Below are 19,196 nucleotides of genomic sequence, written 5' to 3'. Positions count from 1 at the left end.
TTTGCTATAGTTTTTCAATGAATAGAGTCTCAGCCAATTCAACATAGTTTGTGCAGCCACGCCAGAAGCGACTTGCAGTTTCTCGTCACTCCTGACATGACCAAAAAAAGCCATAAAAATGTAGTTTCTGGAGTAGAACAACTACTTTTAGAGTAAGCACTGCACAATTAAACAGGAAATAACATTTTCAAACCAGGAAAATATCCCCCCCCCCGAATTTTGTTACCTGGTGTAATTTATTCAGGTATGATGTACATCTTATGCACATAGTCTGATATGGACTATGTATATGCAGTCTTTGAAATGTTTTTGTGCATGAAACAAAGTCTAAAAGGCATGCCTCCAGATATTATAATAATAATAATAATAATAATAATAATAATAATAATAATAATAATAATAATAATCATCATCATCATCATCATCATCCATGATGGACTCTAGTTGCCCTCCATTCCCATTGGGACGAGCACCCGGAACCTTGGTTGCGAGATGAGGTTCCTCAGGGGACTGTTGTTGGTGACGCTCAACCCGGAAGTACAGCCCTGACAGGAGCAGCGGCGAAGTTGAGTTTGCGTTATCCGGGGGGGCGCGGGTCGTGAGCACCCCCAATTCCGAGGCGGGCTACCTGTGGGCTTCTGTTGCCTCCCTTCCGCCCATCTAGCCGCCGAGGCCTGTCCTTCCTTGGCCGCCATGTCCTCAGACTTCGAGGGCTACGAGCAGGACTTCTCGGTGCTCAGCGCTGAGATCACAAACCGCATCGGGAAGGTGCCCAAGTTGCTGGGAGGTGAGTCCTGGGGCCGAGGGGGGCTCCTTCCCGGCCCCTCTGCCTTTCCTCTCGCCCCTTGCTTTGGCAGGGCCTTTGACACCCCTTTAACAGTCATGGCTCAATGCTGTGGCCTCCTGGGAGTTGTAGTTTGGTGAGGCACCTCCATTCCTTGGCAGAGAAGGGCAAAGGCCTCGTAAAAGTATAGTTCTTTAGATTTCATAGCATTGAACCAAGGCTGTTAAGTGGTGCTAAACTTCATTAATGTTGCTCTCTCTCTCTCTCTCTCTGTGCGTGTGTATATATGTCAGGACTTCTTTGTGGTTAAGTACAGCTGTTAAGATTTCATATAATTGAATCAAGGCTGTTAATAATAATAATAATAGGAGCCCCCGGTGGCGCAGTGGGTTAAAGCACTGTGCCGGCAGGACTGAAGACCGACAGGGAGAGGCAGATGAGCTCCCTCTATTAGCTCCAGCTCCTCATGCGGGGACATGAGAGAAGCCTCCCACAAGGATGATAAAACATCAAAAATCATCCAACGTCCTTGCAGACGGCCAATTCTGTCACAACAGGAGCGGTTGCTCCTGACACGACAAAATAATAATAATAATAATAAACCTTTATTTGTACCCCGCTACCATCTCCCGAAGGACTCGGTGCGGCTTACAAGAGGCTGAGCCCAAATACATCAGTAAAACAACAATACATCAATAAACTCGTAAACAAGCAGTAAACATTAACAATAACACCACGACACATTAAAAGAACCTATGATAGGGCCAAGTGTAATAATTAAAATTGTTAAAAAATACTGGGCATGACCAGGTGACCAGGTGAAATAGGATAGGTATTTTGAAGATAGATGGGGCATGCAGACGATCCTAGATCTCTACTAAAGTGCATTTGGGACTAATTAATTAATTAATTAATTTTTTACGCTATATTTCTAGCCCGCCTTTCTCAAACCCGAAGGTGACTCAAGGCAACTTTACAATATAGGCAGCTTCAATGCCATTAAAACAGTGTAAAAATTACAATAAACATTTAAATAGCATTATAAAATACATACATAAAAACCTTAAAAATCATATAAAGCCACTACCTTCACAATTAGCCTCATTGTCCAAAATCATTGTCTAAGCTGTTCCAGTATAGGATTTTACATAATTCTGTATTTATCTATTTCACTAGGTTCTCAAAGGCTGGCTCAAAAAGTCATGTTTTCACTTTTCTACGGAAGGTCAGGAAGGAGGGGGCTGATCTAATATCCCTAGGGAGGGCATTCCACAACTGAGGGGCCACCACTGAGAAGGACCTGTCTCTCATCACCGCCAGTTGCACCTGTGAAGAAGGCAGGGCCTCCCTGTTAAGTGTTAAGTCAAGGCTGTTAAGTGGTGCTAAACTTTATTAATGCTGCTCACTGTGTGTGTATGTATGTCACGGCTTCTTTGTGGTTGAGTCCCAGTTTTGGAGTCTACTCATCCACTTTGAAGCAGAAGTACCTTGAAACAACACCATTTCCCCCCACTGGAATAAAGTTTTCATTTAATGTTGAATGCACCCACCTGAAAGCGGGGAAATTCATCCTGAGTGGGAAATCCCGCTGAACTCAGTTGGGTTTCTTCCCAAATAAGTGTGGAAAAGACTGCAGATCTTTCTTTCCACCGCTGCCAGAGCAGCACCTAAGGAATCTCTCTTGTATAACTAGCTTAGTGCTTGAAAACGGACTGCTTAACTACTTTTTTGCCTCAACCCAACCAACTTGGGCCTTGATTGTTGTGAAGAACTTTGGACTGTTATTGACGCCACCGCTCTCTATTGCACTTGAACCCAGACTGTTTGTTGACTATGCAGGCCAGTTATGTCTCCTAAAACATGTGCTTCTTGTGAAGGGGGGGGGGGCAGTTTCCAGGTTCAGATGGGCACAACATGTGCCTCCTTTACCTTGGGGAATCCCATGTGGTGGGATCTTGACCTGTTTGCCTCTCTTTCACTCTGAAGGTGTGGTGAGGGTGTGAGTACCGTGTGAATGATTTACTCTGTGAGCCAATCCTCCTCCCATCTCCCTCCCCAAGGAAATGTGTGGCTTCAGAGCCTCCTGAGCTGGGAAATACATTAAAGGGTGTGCATTAGGGTTATGGATGTTTGCCTTTGGCTTGTTCAGTTGGTTTGGAAGCCCATAGTGGCATGGACTCTGCCACCATTTTTTTACTGGTCACAACAAAACAGTGGCTGTTGAAAACTGACTTCTTTCGGTTACACATATAGTGCAGGGAGGTAGGCAGCCACTAGAAGGAAAAGGATTCAAACAAGTGAGGCTCCTTAAGCCCTTTCTTGATTTGTAAGCAGAAAGGAGATTGAAGTGTGAGGGGGGGGGGGGGAAGGCACGTTAGTTCTCCTTTCCACTCCAGCACCTTCAAATCAAGAGAGAAGAGAGGGCTTTTTAAAGGAAGCCCAGGGTAGGATGCCTCCAGGTCAATCCCTTTTCCTTCCCTGGGAAATGGGAAGCCTACTGAAAATGCCTTGGAAAACTACCTACTGCAGAGAGTGCGAGAGCATGAACCTGCAGTCCATGTCTCCTCTAGAGAAAAAACAGCCTTAACAAAGCATTAATCCTGTCTCCTCTGCAGACAGAAGGGCAAGGATTATAGAAAGAATGGTATTTTAATTTTGATGCTTTAAATCCAGGTCTTAATGAAGAATATAAGGACAAACACAATGCTTAAAATGACAGGAAGGGGAGCCTGTGAGAAGTCCCCCCCCCCCCATTGCGACCAATGGACCGGATAGGAAATGAATATTTCAGCTTCCCAAATTGAAAACGGATATCTGTCCTCCCAAATTCGGGAGGCTCCCAAAAAACTGATTGGGACCTCCATTGCAATTCAGGACACAGAAATGGATCATGGTTTACCCGGAGTTCACAAACCTGGTTTGCATACAGTAATAGATGAAGTATGATAGCACTTTGACTCCCATGGCTCCATGCTATGGAAGTGTGTGATTTGTAGTCTGGTAAGGCACCATCACTCTTTAGCAGAGAAGGCTGCCATGGAAAACTACAGCTTTCATGAGTCCACAGCGTGAAGCCATGGCAGTGAAAGTAGGGTCAAATGGATTATCTCTATAGTGTAGATTCACCCTAAGTAGTACACAGGGAGTCTCCAAGCTACAAACATCCGATTTACAAGTGACTGCTTCATTGTTAAGAATGGTAGTGAGACAACAGGAAGCAAGGAAGCCAGAGAAATCTATCTCCAGGAAGGGAAATTCACTCCTGAAAGAGTGGTCACGAGGAAAAGATGTCTCCACTGGAGATTTATCACCAAACCTTGTTTCCACAACCAGCCAAAATGTTCAAAATCAAAGTCTCACACAGACAAGAAGTGAGGTAAAATCTTCTAAACAGGATCAGAGACAGCAGAACAAACACCACAGGGGCATTAACTCTTCCTCATGCTATCCAAAGAGTATGTGTGTATGTGTATCTGGAGTTATACTTAAAATGTACCTGTTCTGACTTAGATGCAAATTCAACTTAAGAACAAACCTACAGAACCTATCCTGTTTGTGACCTGTATTTAATTTACACACTTACAAAGAGATGAATAGGATTGCTAGCCTCCACCTTCTGAAAAGTTCATAGGGACTTAGAATAACTTGTCTTCATCCCTTCTGGCTTTGTTTCCTGGTGTACTTGTGTGTCTTATCACCTCCTTTTTTTCTATCCAAATTTAAAGGCCCCTTTTGCACTACTGTAAAACTGAGTTCCAAAAATATGAATACTGGTATAAAACTTCCCCCACCCTACACTGCACATGTACCCACAAGAGCCATTCCTTTAACATGTTCTTCAAGCAATGCAATATACAGACTAAATTATAAATTGCTGGTGAAACCCTTAATTTTCCCTGAAGTTATGTGAAATATTTATAGTAGAAGTTGATTTTCACCAGATTTTCACTTGTTCTTTTTTATTATTCTTAGATGAGAAGAGGCAAATGGTTTCAAATGTGGAGAAGCAGCTGGAAGAAGCAAGAGAGCTGGTAAGCTGTGGTCTCTCAGTTGCTGTTGGACAACACAGATGGAAATGGTGACATGCTACTACATATAATCAACTGGGAGAATGTTTTAATGGCTCATTGTCTACTGAATTTTATCTGTATGCTGTCTTTTGGCTAACATGGAACCCAAGACAATGTACAAAACAACTGACACAAGATAAAGGCTAGAAATCAGTATTAAAAAGTTTCAACACAATTAAGCAGGTGATCAGATTGGAACACCATTAAAATTTTTAAAGTGTACAATAATTTTAAATGAACAATACTATTAATAATGCTGAATACCCCTCCCATAAAAGAGACTTCTTCCAATCAATTAACACAACCTAGTTCCTGTTTGAATAAAAGGTCAGTTGTCTACCTTTGAAATGAACAGAAAGGAATTCCAGAAAAATGCAGTAACAATCACTGAGAAAGCTATATCCCATGTTTTTACCAAATGAATATGTGATGGTTGCAGGACTGGAAAAAATATCCTTCTCTGTGGAAAGACTCTGGCAAATTTATATAGGGCAATAAAATCTATTTCAACAAGTGTTACATGTTCACTGTTACTAGCTTCACCTATTTGCTGTATCTTGGACCTGTTATAGCAGATGTAATTAAGGCATATGACACCATAGCCAAGTTTGACTTCTCTAAGAAGTGCTGCTGATGTCCCGACTTTTATTAAGATTATTGGAAGGAAACTCTTGAAAGTCAGGAAGTGTCCACAGAAGAGAGAGACAATAGAAACTGACTGGAGAAGATATTAAGAAAAGACAGTAGGAATAGATGGCTAAAGACTGATATAAGAGATTTTTTTCCTGCATTCCACAGTACATGCTTTCCCAAACCTACATGTTTATCACAGCAACTCCCATATTTTCTGTCACAGTAACTAAGGCTATTGGGAGTTGAATTAGTGCTATTATTATTTATCCTATTCTCCAGGAACTCAAAGTGTCTTACAAAAGTTAGAAGGTGGACAGTGACAAATATATGAATAAGTATATAAAGAAATACAAATTAAAATTGCATACAGTTGAGAATATAATTAAACAATCAATAGTTTTAAAATCATTTGAAAGTATGACTATGAAAAAAGCAAGCAGTATAATAGTATACTTATTTGTCACATGTCTCTATGAATACGTGTAGCTAAATGTCTTCCCGGCCACCAATGTCACTTGATTCCAGACCCAAGGTTGAATTTAGGAGTAAACCCAAGCTGTGAATCTGGGTTTTCAAAGGAAATATAATCTTCCTTGTTTTAGTGAATAATTGGCCATTCCCTCTACCCACTTTGCCAGTCTCTCCTAGCATCTTTTAGTAAGCTAGGAAGGGCAGGAGTCAATATAATGTGGCAAGTTGGTCGTAGTGGTCTGGGGTCTCCTCTAACATGCTAGCATGTAAAAGAAGCCTGATCTCTGACCTGACTAAAACAACCTAAGAGTTCTAGGTTGAGAAAGCTTCTCTGGTATTGCACCTGGATAGGGGTAGTTTCTCCCTGTGGGCCACTTTGGTATGTTGGCAGCATGTCAGCAGTTTTCTGAGGTGTTGTGGGGAAAGAATGCAAACCACATGAGTGGGAGTGATTGGGAAGCTGTTGTGATGGTTTTGGGGCAAGAAATGGCCTAGCAATTCCCAGTGGCCATCTAATTTGTTTGTGGGCTGTGGGGTTTTGGGGGAGTTCTGCTATGTATGAGTTGTTGTGCATCTTTAAATAGTTTCCAAATTGTGGAGACCCCAAGGCAATGCTATTATAGAGTTTCCTCAGGCTGAGTGACTTGCTCAAGTTCATCTGTGGGTTTCCATGGCCAAGTGGGGAATTGAGCCATGGTCTCCAGAGTCAGCTTTCATCACTTGTTGCCCCTAAAAATGGGGAAATTGTTTTCATCCTTGGCACACTGCCCACAGGCCCATTTCTATGTTTGTCGCTCCATTTCCTTGTTTCTCTGTTCTATGGGTCTTTTTGTTCTTCTATGTCTTAAAAATGTGCTCTTTGTCACTTTGTCATAGAAAGCATTCTAAGCTTTATGCTCATTTCTCCAATGCATAATATATCCCTGCATTCCACCCCTACTTTTGACGGTCATTGTAGGCCCAGATTCACTATTGTAGCAAGAGATTGCAGGCAATGAAAATTAAAGGTAGGCAGATGAGCATGTGTTGGATCCCAGATGGCCTGTGTTTGTTTGTCACATTGTACAGACTGAGCTTGGATAACTGATTGCGTCTTCTGAAGTTAGGGAAAAATCTTTGCTCCTCAACCCCACATTTTAAAACCACAATATGAGGATTTGCCAGCTTGGTGCTATGTGGGTTGAGACACTCTGAGAAACTTGGCCATACCTGATATTACCCTGTATAGCCTGAGAATGTTATATATATAAAATAAACACATTTGGGGTCAAAAAGAGTAATAAAAACCATCTGAGGAAGATCCTTTATTACAGTGACTTGTGCAGCATATGGCTGATCTGCAGGGTCATGTTCATTGATTAAAGTTGGTATGGGTCTAGATGACTTAACTTATGCAGACATACTTAATACAAAGTCTTGCACAGTACTAAACAGTGCATGATTGTCACAGTGGGGAGTCACAATATAACTTCTATCCTCAAAAACATAATTGTTTTAGGAATATTTCTTGGTTACTGGCATTTTACTACCTTTTTCCCTTTCACAGTTTTGCCTGAATCCTATTAGTTAAGTTGAACACTAGATCCATTTAATCAACTTTTTAACAATGAGTCTGCCTATAGGTAAATCCCATTTGTCCATGGTTTCTACTTTAGTTGGTAATAACAAAAGGATTTAGGCATACTTTTTGTTTTGTCTGTTTTTTTCTCTACTATAGTTGAATACCAGCTGTTACTTCTCAAGTCCAGGGCAGCTAACAAAAGATTAGCACTAAATAATAAAATAAAGTTCCATAAGACAACATAATAAATGACAGCTCAAGAGCAGTACACTTCATTTAAAAGTTAGATTTAACACACCTAACTTTTAAAATATGATAACTCGAGTAAAAGGTGAATAAATTCTGAAATTAGAGACATTTTCTCAAGAGAAATATTCAGATACTGGTATAAAGTTGTTTAGAATCCTTCCCCTTTCTAAATTTGTTAACTTGCATGATACAGTAATCTGTTGAGGGTTTCATGTACGGCGTGGATCTGTGTTAATATATGGAAGACATTGGGAAATAACTATTGACTTGCTCGTCAAAGCTAGTGAATATCAATTGATCCTTTGGGATTTCTGTCAATGTTGAATTACTATTCAGCTATTGATTTGGTGGGTCTATTGTAGCTGGTAAAAACAATTGAAATTTGATGATTCTAAGACAATGGCTGATTTCCTCTCAATGAATTATGACGCCATCACAGCTTATGTTTTCTGGTAATTGCAGAGGTCAGAATTCTGTTCCTACCATGCAATAATCAAAACTCTTCTCCAAAACACATCTCGCAAGCCTTGCAACCCCCTCCCCCTCACATTTCTATGTTTTTGGAGCGTGGGTGGATGAGCAAGAATATAACCAGCTGTTTTCCTCTGGCTGGACATGCTATAAGGATGTTACCTGAAGGGATGACCTGAGCAGTCTTGGAGCTCTCTGCAAATACCTTTCACTATACGTCCATCTACAGCAAAAAGAGTGAACACATCCCTACTGACCCTCCAACAACATGGAAATGGCAGTAGGACAGTGTTCTGCTTCTTAATTCACGAGACATGACTATGGAGATGTAGCTATGTGTTTAGTGTACTACATGTTTAATTATTACATAGTTTTATAATTATGGGCGATGTTTTTTGAGTTATATTTAACATGTTTATTGCCATTTACTCTTCTCTATGTATCATGATTTCTTCCTTTGATTTGTTGTTCTGATTTAATCTCTGGATTTGTTTGTGTGATTACTATTTATATTGTTCTTCCTTGTTGTAAGCTTCCCTGAGTCCCCTCGGGGAGAGGGAGCAGGATATCAATAAAGCATCATCATCATCATCATCATCATCATCATCATCAATTAGCTACACGATAGACAAATATCCCCTGAAACAGAATCTAGGCCATTATTTTATATGCTATGATTCTTTTAATCACTATGTGATTTATATTTATGATTTAGAATTATGGCAATATGATTGCAAATCAATATAGACCATTATGTTGTAAATTTATAAAGTACCCTTCCATGCAAAATGTTTCGAGGGTGGCATATAATATAACACACACACACTAGTAGAAGAGGAGAATGAAAAGGAAACAATATATAAAAAGAAACAGACCATGAAAGTATATAACTATGAAACAATCAAAACCAGGTGAAAAAGGTATTTTCCTAGCAGCTGAAAGAAAGCTAGGGCGGGGATTGCTACTGTAAGCCTCTTTGAGGAGGAATTCTCTAAGCATTTAGAATTATTTTCACGTGTTGTGTAGCCCGGGGTGAGAATTATGTGATCTTCGAAATGTTACTGAACTACAACTACCAGATTTCCTCACCATTGGCTAAATCTGCTGGGGTTAGCCCATTACTAAATTCAGCAACATCTGGAGGGACACGTGATTCCCAAATTCTATTGGAAGGAATCTACCCAAGTGCGTCATCATTTTTTTCAAATAGGTAACAGATCATATGCAATGGTCTTTGATATATTTGATATCTTCTTGTGATGGTAGTCTAGACTTTTGATTTAGGTCTTTAAAAAAACCTGAATACAATAACAAATCAATCCTGCCTATGAGCTAAATGAACACTAATTTAAAACTCCTTTGTGTGTAGTAAAGCTTGATCCTTGCAGCATTCTGTTTATGCAGTGATTACCATAGAGAAAATGGCATTGCTCTTTGTTCAATAAGGTCCCAATGTGTGGCAATGACCCCCCCCCCCACCAAATCCCAAAATAAGCAACCCTGGTGCTGCTGCAATCTGTTGCGTGAACAGTTTGAGATCCTGACCACTGTTTAGATAAGGGGTTAATTAGGAGCCCATTAACCGTAGATCTCTTCTAGACCTCCACAATAGACTGCACCTGAAGTTTCTTTTCCTTTTAAACCTTATCTATAAAGTTATTTTATGCTCATCTTTTTGAGTCTTCATTGGCTTATTTTTTTTTTCAAAAGAGCTTTCCCAGAATAAATGAGACATAATGCTTTCTGGTTCTATATTTCAAGTTTCACACTGAATTGTAGAGGCGTGTAAGGAGAAAACTGAAAGGGTATGAGAAGTGTTTAAAGTCTGATTGCAACAGGGAACCTTATCTCCGAGAGCAATAAATTAACAACAATCAATCTGATAGAGCACAGTTTGGAATAGGAACTAGAGCTGTAGCGCTAATTCACATGATCGCCTATGTTTTTAAGTAGAAAAATGGGTCACCGTTATTAAATTGGGAAAATGAGTGATGTATCTTTCAGTTGTTGAGCTCCACAAGGGAATGTTTGTCCATCATATTCCTCTTGTGGATTCATTAAAGCAATCCACATTAAATACTCTGACCTTTGACAAATCATTTAATCTGTTCTTTAGCTTCTTTGATCAACATGTAAGGATGACAATTTCATACCTCGCATAAGTGATAAAGGTAAATTATTAATTCTAAAAGGCATTGATAACTGAATAGTTATAGGACAGTCTCTCCTTCAACCAGAGCCCTTTAAGAAAAAAGAACTCCAGTTAATGTAATACAAAAAAATGACACTGTCTCTTTGTGGTAACAAATCACTCACATCTACTTCTGTCTGCAAAATAGTCCTCCGTTTTTAAATGTTAGAATGAGTGGAAGTTAAGCTAACAGCTCATTATTTTTCCTCCTCCTTGTGTCATAATATGAACAAAATTGGCTGACTTTTCTCTAAGATTAAAAAGAATATCCTGTTTTAACATTTCCTTCCTAATGATGATCTTCATTTAATGCACTTCGTTTTTCGTTCATGCTGTTGTTTTCAGATCTTGCTGCTACCGCTTCTAGACAGGTGCTTAATGCAATTACTGACTTTAAGCAATTATCTAACATGTTGGTGATTAATGTCAAGGCTTGCATATAAAAATCAATTTTAACAAAACTGGCTAAGGAACACAACTCATTAAAAGGGTCTCTGGAACAGGCTGCACTAAAAATCAAATCTGAAACATTGCCACCCAAAGCCTATGGTTCTCACAGACAAGAGTTCTGTAGGGTTGGATTTAGATATAGATTTAGGCTGCTAAGCTAAGTCAGGGGTTAGACACCTTAGTATACTTTTACAACATTGTGTCCCAACTGCATATAATCATTTTAGTTACTAGAGATCATTTATATTTCTTGAAGAATTTATGATGGTAGACACGAGAGTCAACAATTATGTGCACATATTTATTAATGTCCACTATCCCCAAAGTATTTTTTCATATTAAATGTTTTGGGGGCCTTGTAGTGGAACCAACACTACAGAGCAAATGTACAGTGGGCTTCCTAAATCTATGAATTCTGGATCCGAGATTTCCATCCACTGAGGATTGTCCCAGCCTATACATAAAATGGCAGTAATGTGAACATGGACACACTGAAGCATTTGCATGCACATCACCACCATTTCATAAAATGAGTCATGATCACCTGCTTTTTTTTTTTGCATTGGAGGAGAGATCCCTGACCTAAACAGTCACAGATCTAGAGAGCCTACTTTATATGTGTAGAGGTGTTGTATGCTCTTGTATTCTCTTGAGATAATAAGCTCTTGCTTTTTGCCACTTTACTTAGAAAGGACCAATTCCTATTTTTGATCAGGGTTAATGGTGTACTTTAACTTTTATTCTGAGCAGACTGGCAAAAATGTCTTGGTAGGAAAATAGCATCCAGGGGCAGCTAGTGCTTTTCCCTGTTGATAGAATGACCTTTGATTTATTAATGGATCATATCAAAATCGATAATTTGTCCTCCAAATCAGTTCTCAGCTTAGACATCAAGTCAACCTATACACAAATATATACAGTATTTCCAAATATATGAGTATCACTTTATATACTCATGTATAAGTCAGTAAAAATAATCCCTAAAACCTGGGTGGACTTATTCATGGATCAGTGTGAGTGGTGTACCTTGACTCTTACATAAAAATGGAACCAACCCTTCACTGAGTAGAGTGGCAAAAAACAAGAGCTATGTTCATGCTGAGAGAACCTAAAAGAAGCACTGAGCCCTACCACTCTTTCTGCTGTGATGCCAGAAAGAGTAATTGTACTTAGTACTTGGTGCACAGTCTGTCATACAATCTGTTTTATTTTGTAGCAATCCAAACTGAAGATTAGGAAGAAATTGACCAAGAATGGTTAGACCCCATGAGGTGACACTGGAAATTTCCTGTTTCCTCAGAATGATCCTTGACTTATCGACAGGTCCCCAAACCTGCCTTTGACTTATGAATATTCCTGAATATATACACTAATTCTTGATAACATTCTGTTTTAGGAATGTGACAAGTAGGGAGCCATTTTCTTTCCACAATGCACCCCATGTTAGTGAGGAGGCTAGTATTAATAGTTAATAGGAATGCTAAAACTACGAAATAATGTCATTGTGCATCCCACCAAAGTAACCATGTCTCTATTTTGAAATATAAACTTGAGGAAATGATTGGCATTACTTTATTATTATGAATTACATTCTTGGTTTTACTCTTGAAGGATCCCTCTAGATTTTATGAATGATCCCAGCTAAGTTAATTCCAATATATTCAGGAGTTGTGTATGAAAGAGAAAACATCTGACATTGAATTTTATCAGATGTACGCACATTTAAAGGTAACATACAGCATTAGCCATATCTCATAAAAATGAAACTAAGTAAGTTAGTCCTGACATCTTTGACCCCTTTGTCCTCCAACAGAAAGTGTCCATTACCTGCTAAAAATGCCCTGTAGAACAAACATATCAGTCTCTGCACAAGGGAACAGATAGAAATAAACGTATCACACATCAGAAACAATGGAAAAACATTAAATCTCCCAGGATACTCTGTGGCAGACATCAAAATCAGCATTAAAAAAGACTTCAGAGAGGTTCCAGAGTTAATTGATGTTGCTGAATTTAACGTTGTATATAATGCTATTCAGTTTGGAATTAACTGGTATTCTGAGGTTATTATTTTTAGGTGGCACTATTGCTGGGTTTTTGCAATAGAGATGTTTAATAGTTTGAAGAGTGCTAAAGTAATAACATGGAGAGTGCTGCTATAGTGACTGCAGACCCTCCTGTACTGTTTTGCCAACAAAATGGTAGTTGTGCGGGCGCCCTGCATATCTTTCCTCCTTTGCCTATCAGACCAGGGGAATGGAACAAGGTGCTTTGCCAGCCTCTCCCCAACAGACGGGGGAAATGGCTGAAAAATGAGGGTAGCTCAGTTGGAGCTACCCGAAAAACACTTACCAAGGTGCAATGGCTGAGGAAGCATCTTTCGAAGATAAATGGGTTGGGGCTTGCCGATTGTCATGTGATGGTGCTCGGCAGGCCCCGTCTCCAAAGTGTTGCAAGGGGCCAAAATACCCCAGTGTGATAAGGTGGTAATGCTATGATTGAGTCAGTCTGTTCTCATTGTGCACGTTTTTCATCAATAGGTATATGTATCATAGATAATCCCACTTCTAAAAATGTATACTGATACCCCAAAGGCACCATATACATCTGAATTTTGAAGACAAGCAAGGTTATGGAAAACTGATAATAAATGCTAGGTGCTGTAGGCTATATTTCATAGGAGGAAACTGGCAAAACCCCTTCTGAGTTTCTTTCTTCCTTTGGCTTAAGAAAACCCTATGAAATTCACAGAGTCACCTTAGATTGGCAGGCAGTTTGAAAGTACGTATACGTGCACACATATGTAAATCTGACAACTGGAGGTAGAACCTCTATCTAAGTCAGTGAAAACTCCTACTACTATAAATTTATCCTTAAGCTTGTTAGGGACATTTATGGGGCATAATTACATTACCTATCTATTTGTCTATCTCATTGGATGTATATTTTAAAAAGTCTGTCTGGGATGATTTATTTCATGCACATCAAATCAATTTGTCTTCTTTTTAACACCCATTCCCTTCATATCTTTAAAACACTAGTTGGAACAAATGGAGCTTGAAGTTCGAGAAATCCCTCCACAGAGCCGAGCCATGTATAGCAGTAGAATGAGAAGCTACAAACAAGAAATGGAAAAACTTGAAGCAGATTTTGTAAGTTAATTCATATATGGTATTTTGTGAGATGAATCTTGTGTTAAAATAATCTTTATTAATTTTCTTTAAAATAAAAAACAAAAATATAAGACATACAATATCTGGGTGGGGAGATATAGGAGGGGAGAGGATAAAAGATGGGTTGAATAGAAGGGGGAGATAGTACAGAGGGGGTAGGATAGAAAGAATGCTGTTTGGTTGTTACTGACTATGGTATTTTGTGAGATGAATCTTGTAGTGTTTGACACAAATAGATTTCACTGTGACATAATCATTTTTCCTTCCAATTCACATTTGGTTGCTCTAGTAATAGAGGCTTGAATTCTCAATCCAAATCTCCCCCATAGTTTTTCATGAATGCTCTTTATTTTGGACAGACTTTTTAACAGGTTTCACAATCTTCAGCAATATCTTTCGGGTTTCATAATTGATTTTTAAGATACCAGATCAGCATTGTCTACACAGAAAACTATTTGTTTGTCTCATATATACAGGCAGTTCCCAAGTTATGAACAAGGTAGGTTCTGTAGGTTTGATCTTGAATTTGTATGCAAGTTGGAACAGATACATTTTTAAAATATAACTCCAGTCAATCAACAGATACACACCCCCACCCCCCACACACAGACACAGTTTTGGATGGCAAAGGGAAGGTTTAACACACATGTGGTGTTTGTTTTGCTTCCACTGCCCCAGTTCAGAAGATTTAACCTTCCTTTCTGTCCCTATGATAACTGGGTTTTGAAAAAAAATGGCTTGTTGGAGAAACAAGGATTGGTGTGGAAGTTTCAGTGTAGACACCTTTCCCCCAAAATAACTCTTTCAGGAGTGAATTTCCCTTTCTCTCATTTCCTGTTGTCTCACCCCTGTGTGCCAACCCAGCCCTCTTAGCTGTTGAGGCCCACTTTGAAATCTTAGCGGTTGGAAGCTGAGGTGCCTAATGTAATGAGTATTGGATTGGTTTTAATTTAAATATGTGTGATTGTCATATAGTACTAAAGTGTTCCCTCACTTATTGAGGGTGTAACGTCCCAGGACCACCTGCAATAAATGAAAATCTGTGAAGTAGGGATGAGAAAGAGGAGGGGGAAGAAGAGGAGGGGAGGGGGAGCCAGGTGCTGTGCCTTACCATGGGGCTTGTCTCTGGGCTTGGCCTCAGCGCGGCCCTCTTTGGCAATGGCCTCCTCCTCCTCCTCCTCGTCACCTCCACTGCTCCCCGCTCCTTCCTTGGAGGCCCCTTGGGTGCCGTTGACGCCACTGCCAGGCAGGACTGAGGCCTGATCTTCTGTGCTCGGTGCTGAGGCCTCAGCCAAGCCTGACCTCCAAAGAAGAGGAGGAGGGAGAGCCAGGTGCTGGGCCTTACCCTGGGGCTTGTCTCTGGGCTGTGCCTCTGCTGCTCCCTGTTCCTTCCTTGGAGGCCCCTTGGGCACTGTTGACGCCACTGCCAGGCTAGGCTGAGGCCTGGTCTTTCACACTCGGTGCCCAAGGGACGAGGAAGTAGGGACGAGGAAGAGGAGGAGGAGCCAGGTGCTGGGCCTTACCCTGGAGCTTGTCTCCGGGCTGGGCCTCAGTGCGGCCCTCTTTGATGGCAGCCTCCTCCTCCTTGCTGCCTCCAGTGCTCACGGAGACAAGCCCCAGGGTAAAGTCCTTAAGAAATCCAAGTCTTTCTTTTGGTAGCCAAGAAGAGTGGTATTCCCCCCTCTTCCAGTTTTATTACTTTTTAAAAAAAACCCTTCCTCACACTTGCATAGATGACGAGAGGAAAAACACACAAAACAGTGAGCCCGCAATAAGCGAATCGCAAAGTAGCAGGGGAACATTGTATGTTGTATGGTCATAATGTTTTTGCATGCTTTTATGTCAGTAAGTGCAATGCTTACCATGCTGGAAACTGCCCTGAATCCTCTCAGGGAGATAGAGCAGTATAGAAATAAAGGTTTATTATTGTAACTATGAATTGTTTGTAAGTTGGATGTTTGTAACATGGGGACTGCCTGTATTGTGAATTAATAACCACTGTGTTCATGTTTTGCCTTCTGCAAGTATCACAAAGGAAGAGTAGTAGTAGTAGTAGTAATAATAATAATAATAATAATAATAATAATAATTTCTTTATTTCCTTGCCTCTCTTTGTGACTTAAGGCAAGGTACAACATGGTCATAAGCGTGAAATATAACAAAACACATATAACAAACATACACAGATAAAATGCAGATTAAATTCACCCCGCAAATTCACAAGTTAAAACTGATCTGGTAGGCCTGCAAGAAGAGATAGATGTCCAGTTGTGTTTTAAATTCTGACAACTGGTTTAGCTTTTTCAGTATGTCATTCCACAGTCTTGGGGCAGATGACAAAAAAGTCCTCTGAATGGTGGATGCCAGTCAGGTTCTGGCAGGCTGGAGTTGACACCCTCCCCCCCCCCCCCCCCGAGGACCTAGTGTCTGGAGTGGATTGTACAGGAGAAGGCAATCCGGGACTGTAGCGCAGCTGGCTGAGTGTCAGCTGCATTAAAATCACTTCTGACGAAAAGGTCATGAGTTCGAAGCCAGCCTGGGTTGGAGTGAGCTTCCGACCAATTGTGTAGCTTGTTGTCGACCTTTGCAACCTCCTGCCAAGTAGGAAAATTAGGTACCACCTATGTGTGGATATGCTAATTTAACTAATTAACGAGGCCATAAAAAGGACTCCAGCAAAGCACTCCAGCAAAAAGCATGCAGGGAATGCAGAAAGTACTTCGTCAGTGTCACAGATGGACGATGAAAGCGACAGCTCCCCTGGTGGCCAGAAAAGTTAAATAGCCTCTGACTATCTGTCTATCTAATCAAGGTGAAAGAAGAAAGCGCAAAAGCTGGGTTGCAGCTAAACATAAAAAAAACCCAAGATTATGGCAACAAGAATGATTGACAACTGGGAAATAGAGGGAGAAAATGTGGAGGCCATGACAGACTTTGTATTTCTAGGCGCAAAGATTACTGCAGATGCAGACTGTGGCCAGGAAATCAGAAGATGCTTACTTCTTGGGAGGAGAGCAATGTCCAGTCTCGATAAAATAGTAAAGAGTAGAGACATCAGACTGGCAACAAAGATCCGCCTAGTCAAAGCCATGGTATTCCCTGTAGTCACCTACGGATGTGAGAGCTGGACCTTAGGGAAGGCTGAGCGAAGGAAGATTGATGCTTTTGAGCTGTGGTGCTGGAGGAAAGTGCTCAGAGTGCCTTGGACTGCGAGAAGATCCAACCAGTCCATCCTCCAGGAAATAAAGTCCGACTGCTCATTGGAGGGAAGGATACTAGAGACAAAGTTGAAGTACTTTGGCCACATCATGAGGAGACAGCAAAGCCTAGAGAAGACAATTATGCTGGGGAAAGTGGAAGGCAAAAGGAAGAGGGGCCGACCAAGGACAAGATGGATGGATGGCATCCTTGAAGTGACTGGACTGACCTTGAAGGAGCTGGGGGTGGTGACGGCCGACAGGGAGCTCTGGCGTGGACTGGTCCATGAGGTCACGAAGAGTCGGAGACGACTGAACGAATGAACAACAACAACAACAATCTGTCTATATCTGTTGTGTGTCTTTGGCATTGAATGTTTGCCATATATGTGTACATTGTAATCTGCCCAGAGTCCCCAGTGGGGTGAGAAGGGTGGAATATAAATACTGCAAATAAATAAATAAATAAATAAATAAATAAATAAATAAATAATCCTGGACCCAAACCACACTTAGTACTTTGCCCAGAAACTAATTGCAACCAGTGGAGTGACTGTAGTATAGGTGTACAATGCTTACTCTTCGATGTTCCTGTAACTAGTGTGGCTGCTGTGTTTTTAACAAATTGAAGTTTCTGAACATGGTACAACAGTAGCCCAATGTAAATCACATTGCAAAAGTCTACCTTTAGGTTGTCAGTACATGCATTACCATCTAGGCATATTTCCAACTATATGGTACCTCTATACCTTTCAATGTGTAACTATATTCCTGAAGATGAGTGTAAATGCCAGCCAGTAAATTTCTTAGTTGTTTTTAAGGGAACAGAATTGAAAATCGAAGTTCAGTCGGATTCAGGGAGATTTTTTTTGCAAAGGACAGAGATGACTAATGATTGGTGAATTCTAATTAAGCACAAGATTGTGGTGGGAAAACACTGCTGTGATTTCAAGCTTCAAAGCTAGTCCCACTTGGCTCCTTTTTAAATACAATTGTTGAGCAATGATTTGGCTAAGTTAATAAGAGGTTCAGTTTCGGAGAATCTATCTTGGCCACTTTACTGAGAAAGTGACTCAAATATACATGGATTAGCGTTTCTTTAATGTTTTTTCATCATTATTATATAAAAAGTGGAGGCTACTTAATATTTTCTATGATTTTTAATTCAGGAGTTCTCTTTGACACAAGAGTGTTGCATACCTGAAAGTGGAAATAATTCTTCAGTCCTGCCCTGCTGGCTTTTTACTTAAGTCCCTGTTTCAAAAGGTTATTACCTCATCTGTTTTGCTCATTTTCTTCTTTACCATCTGTCCTCACTTTTTCTAGTCTTAACCCCACATAAATGCACTGTCTTCTGCCTAGGGCTGAGTGGTGTACATACTCAAACATCATAAAGGAAGAAGCCCTAAATCTAATGTCAAGACAAATTTTTAGATATTATATAATAGGTAAATGTGTGGAAGACACTGACAATGTAAAGAAGCATTGCCATGTCTTCCTTTTCTTAACGTTGTCAAGGTTTTTTCCTTTAAGGAATGAGGTAATAGTAAACTGCTTTTCAATATTTTAAACATAAGAACCATAAGATGGTGTTGGAAGACCCTCAACAAGCTACTAGGGAAAATTGGAGGACAAGTACGAGTAGTGTGCAATTAATGATGAAACTGGACACAAGCTGAAAGGACATTTAGCTGTTGAAAGAAAAGGCTGAATCATATAGTTGGGAGACCACAGGTGAAAGAAAAGGCTGAATCATATAGTTGGGAGACCACAAAGGGCATCCAGTCCAACCCCTGTCGTGCTGGAAAATACATTAAATACCTTCGGAAGGACTAGTTTTAATCTGTGGTCATTGTATTATAATTATATGCTATAATTAATTTTTATCAACGATTTGAACGGTGCTGTTATTTCTAGCTCGGCACTGTAATCTACCAATCACTTAT

General features: G+C 40.2%; 1 protein-coding gene across 4 annotated transcripts in view; it reads left to right on the top strand.

Moving 5' to 3' along the window:
• Positions 1 to 520: 520 nt before the first annotated feature.
• Positions 521 to 19,196, top strand: part of VTI1A (vesicle transport through interaction with t-SNAREs 1A) — a 286,494-nt gene continuing 267,818 nt past the window's right edge. For all 4 annotated transcript variants that reach the window (XM_060768413.2, XM_060768412.2, XM_060768415.2 and 1 more), the window contains exons 1-3: positions 521 to 787; positions 4,757 to 4,815; positions 13,922 to 14,032. In XM_060768413.2, the coding sequence (XP_060624396.1) occupies positions 694 to 787; positions 4,757 to 4,815; positions 13,922 to 14,032 (264 nt within the window). In that variant the 5' untranslated portion in view covers positions 521 to 693. The remainder of the gene's footprint in view (positions 788 to 4,756; positions 4,816 to 13,921; positions 14,033 to 19,196) is intronic.

The sequence above is a fragment of the Anolis sagrei genome, chromosome 3 (genome assembly GCF_037176765.1).
Source record: "Anolis sagrei isolate rAnoSag1 chromosome 3, rAnoSag1.mat, whole genome shotgun sequence".
NCBI lineage: Eukaryota > Metazoa > Chordata > Lepidosauria > Squamata > Dactyloidae > Anolis > Anolis sagrei.
The sequence above is the reverse complement of the archived record's forward strand: the minus strand, read 5'-3'. Positions and strand labels throughout refer to the sequence as shown.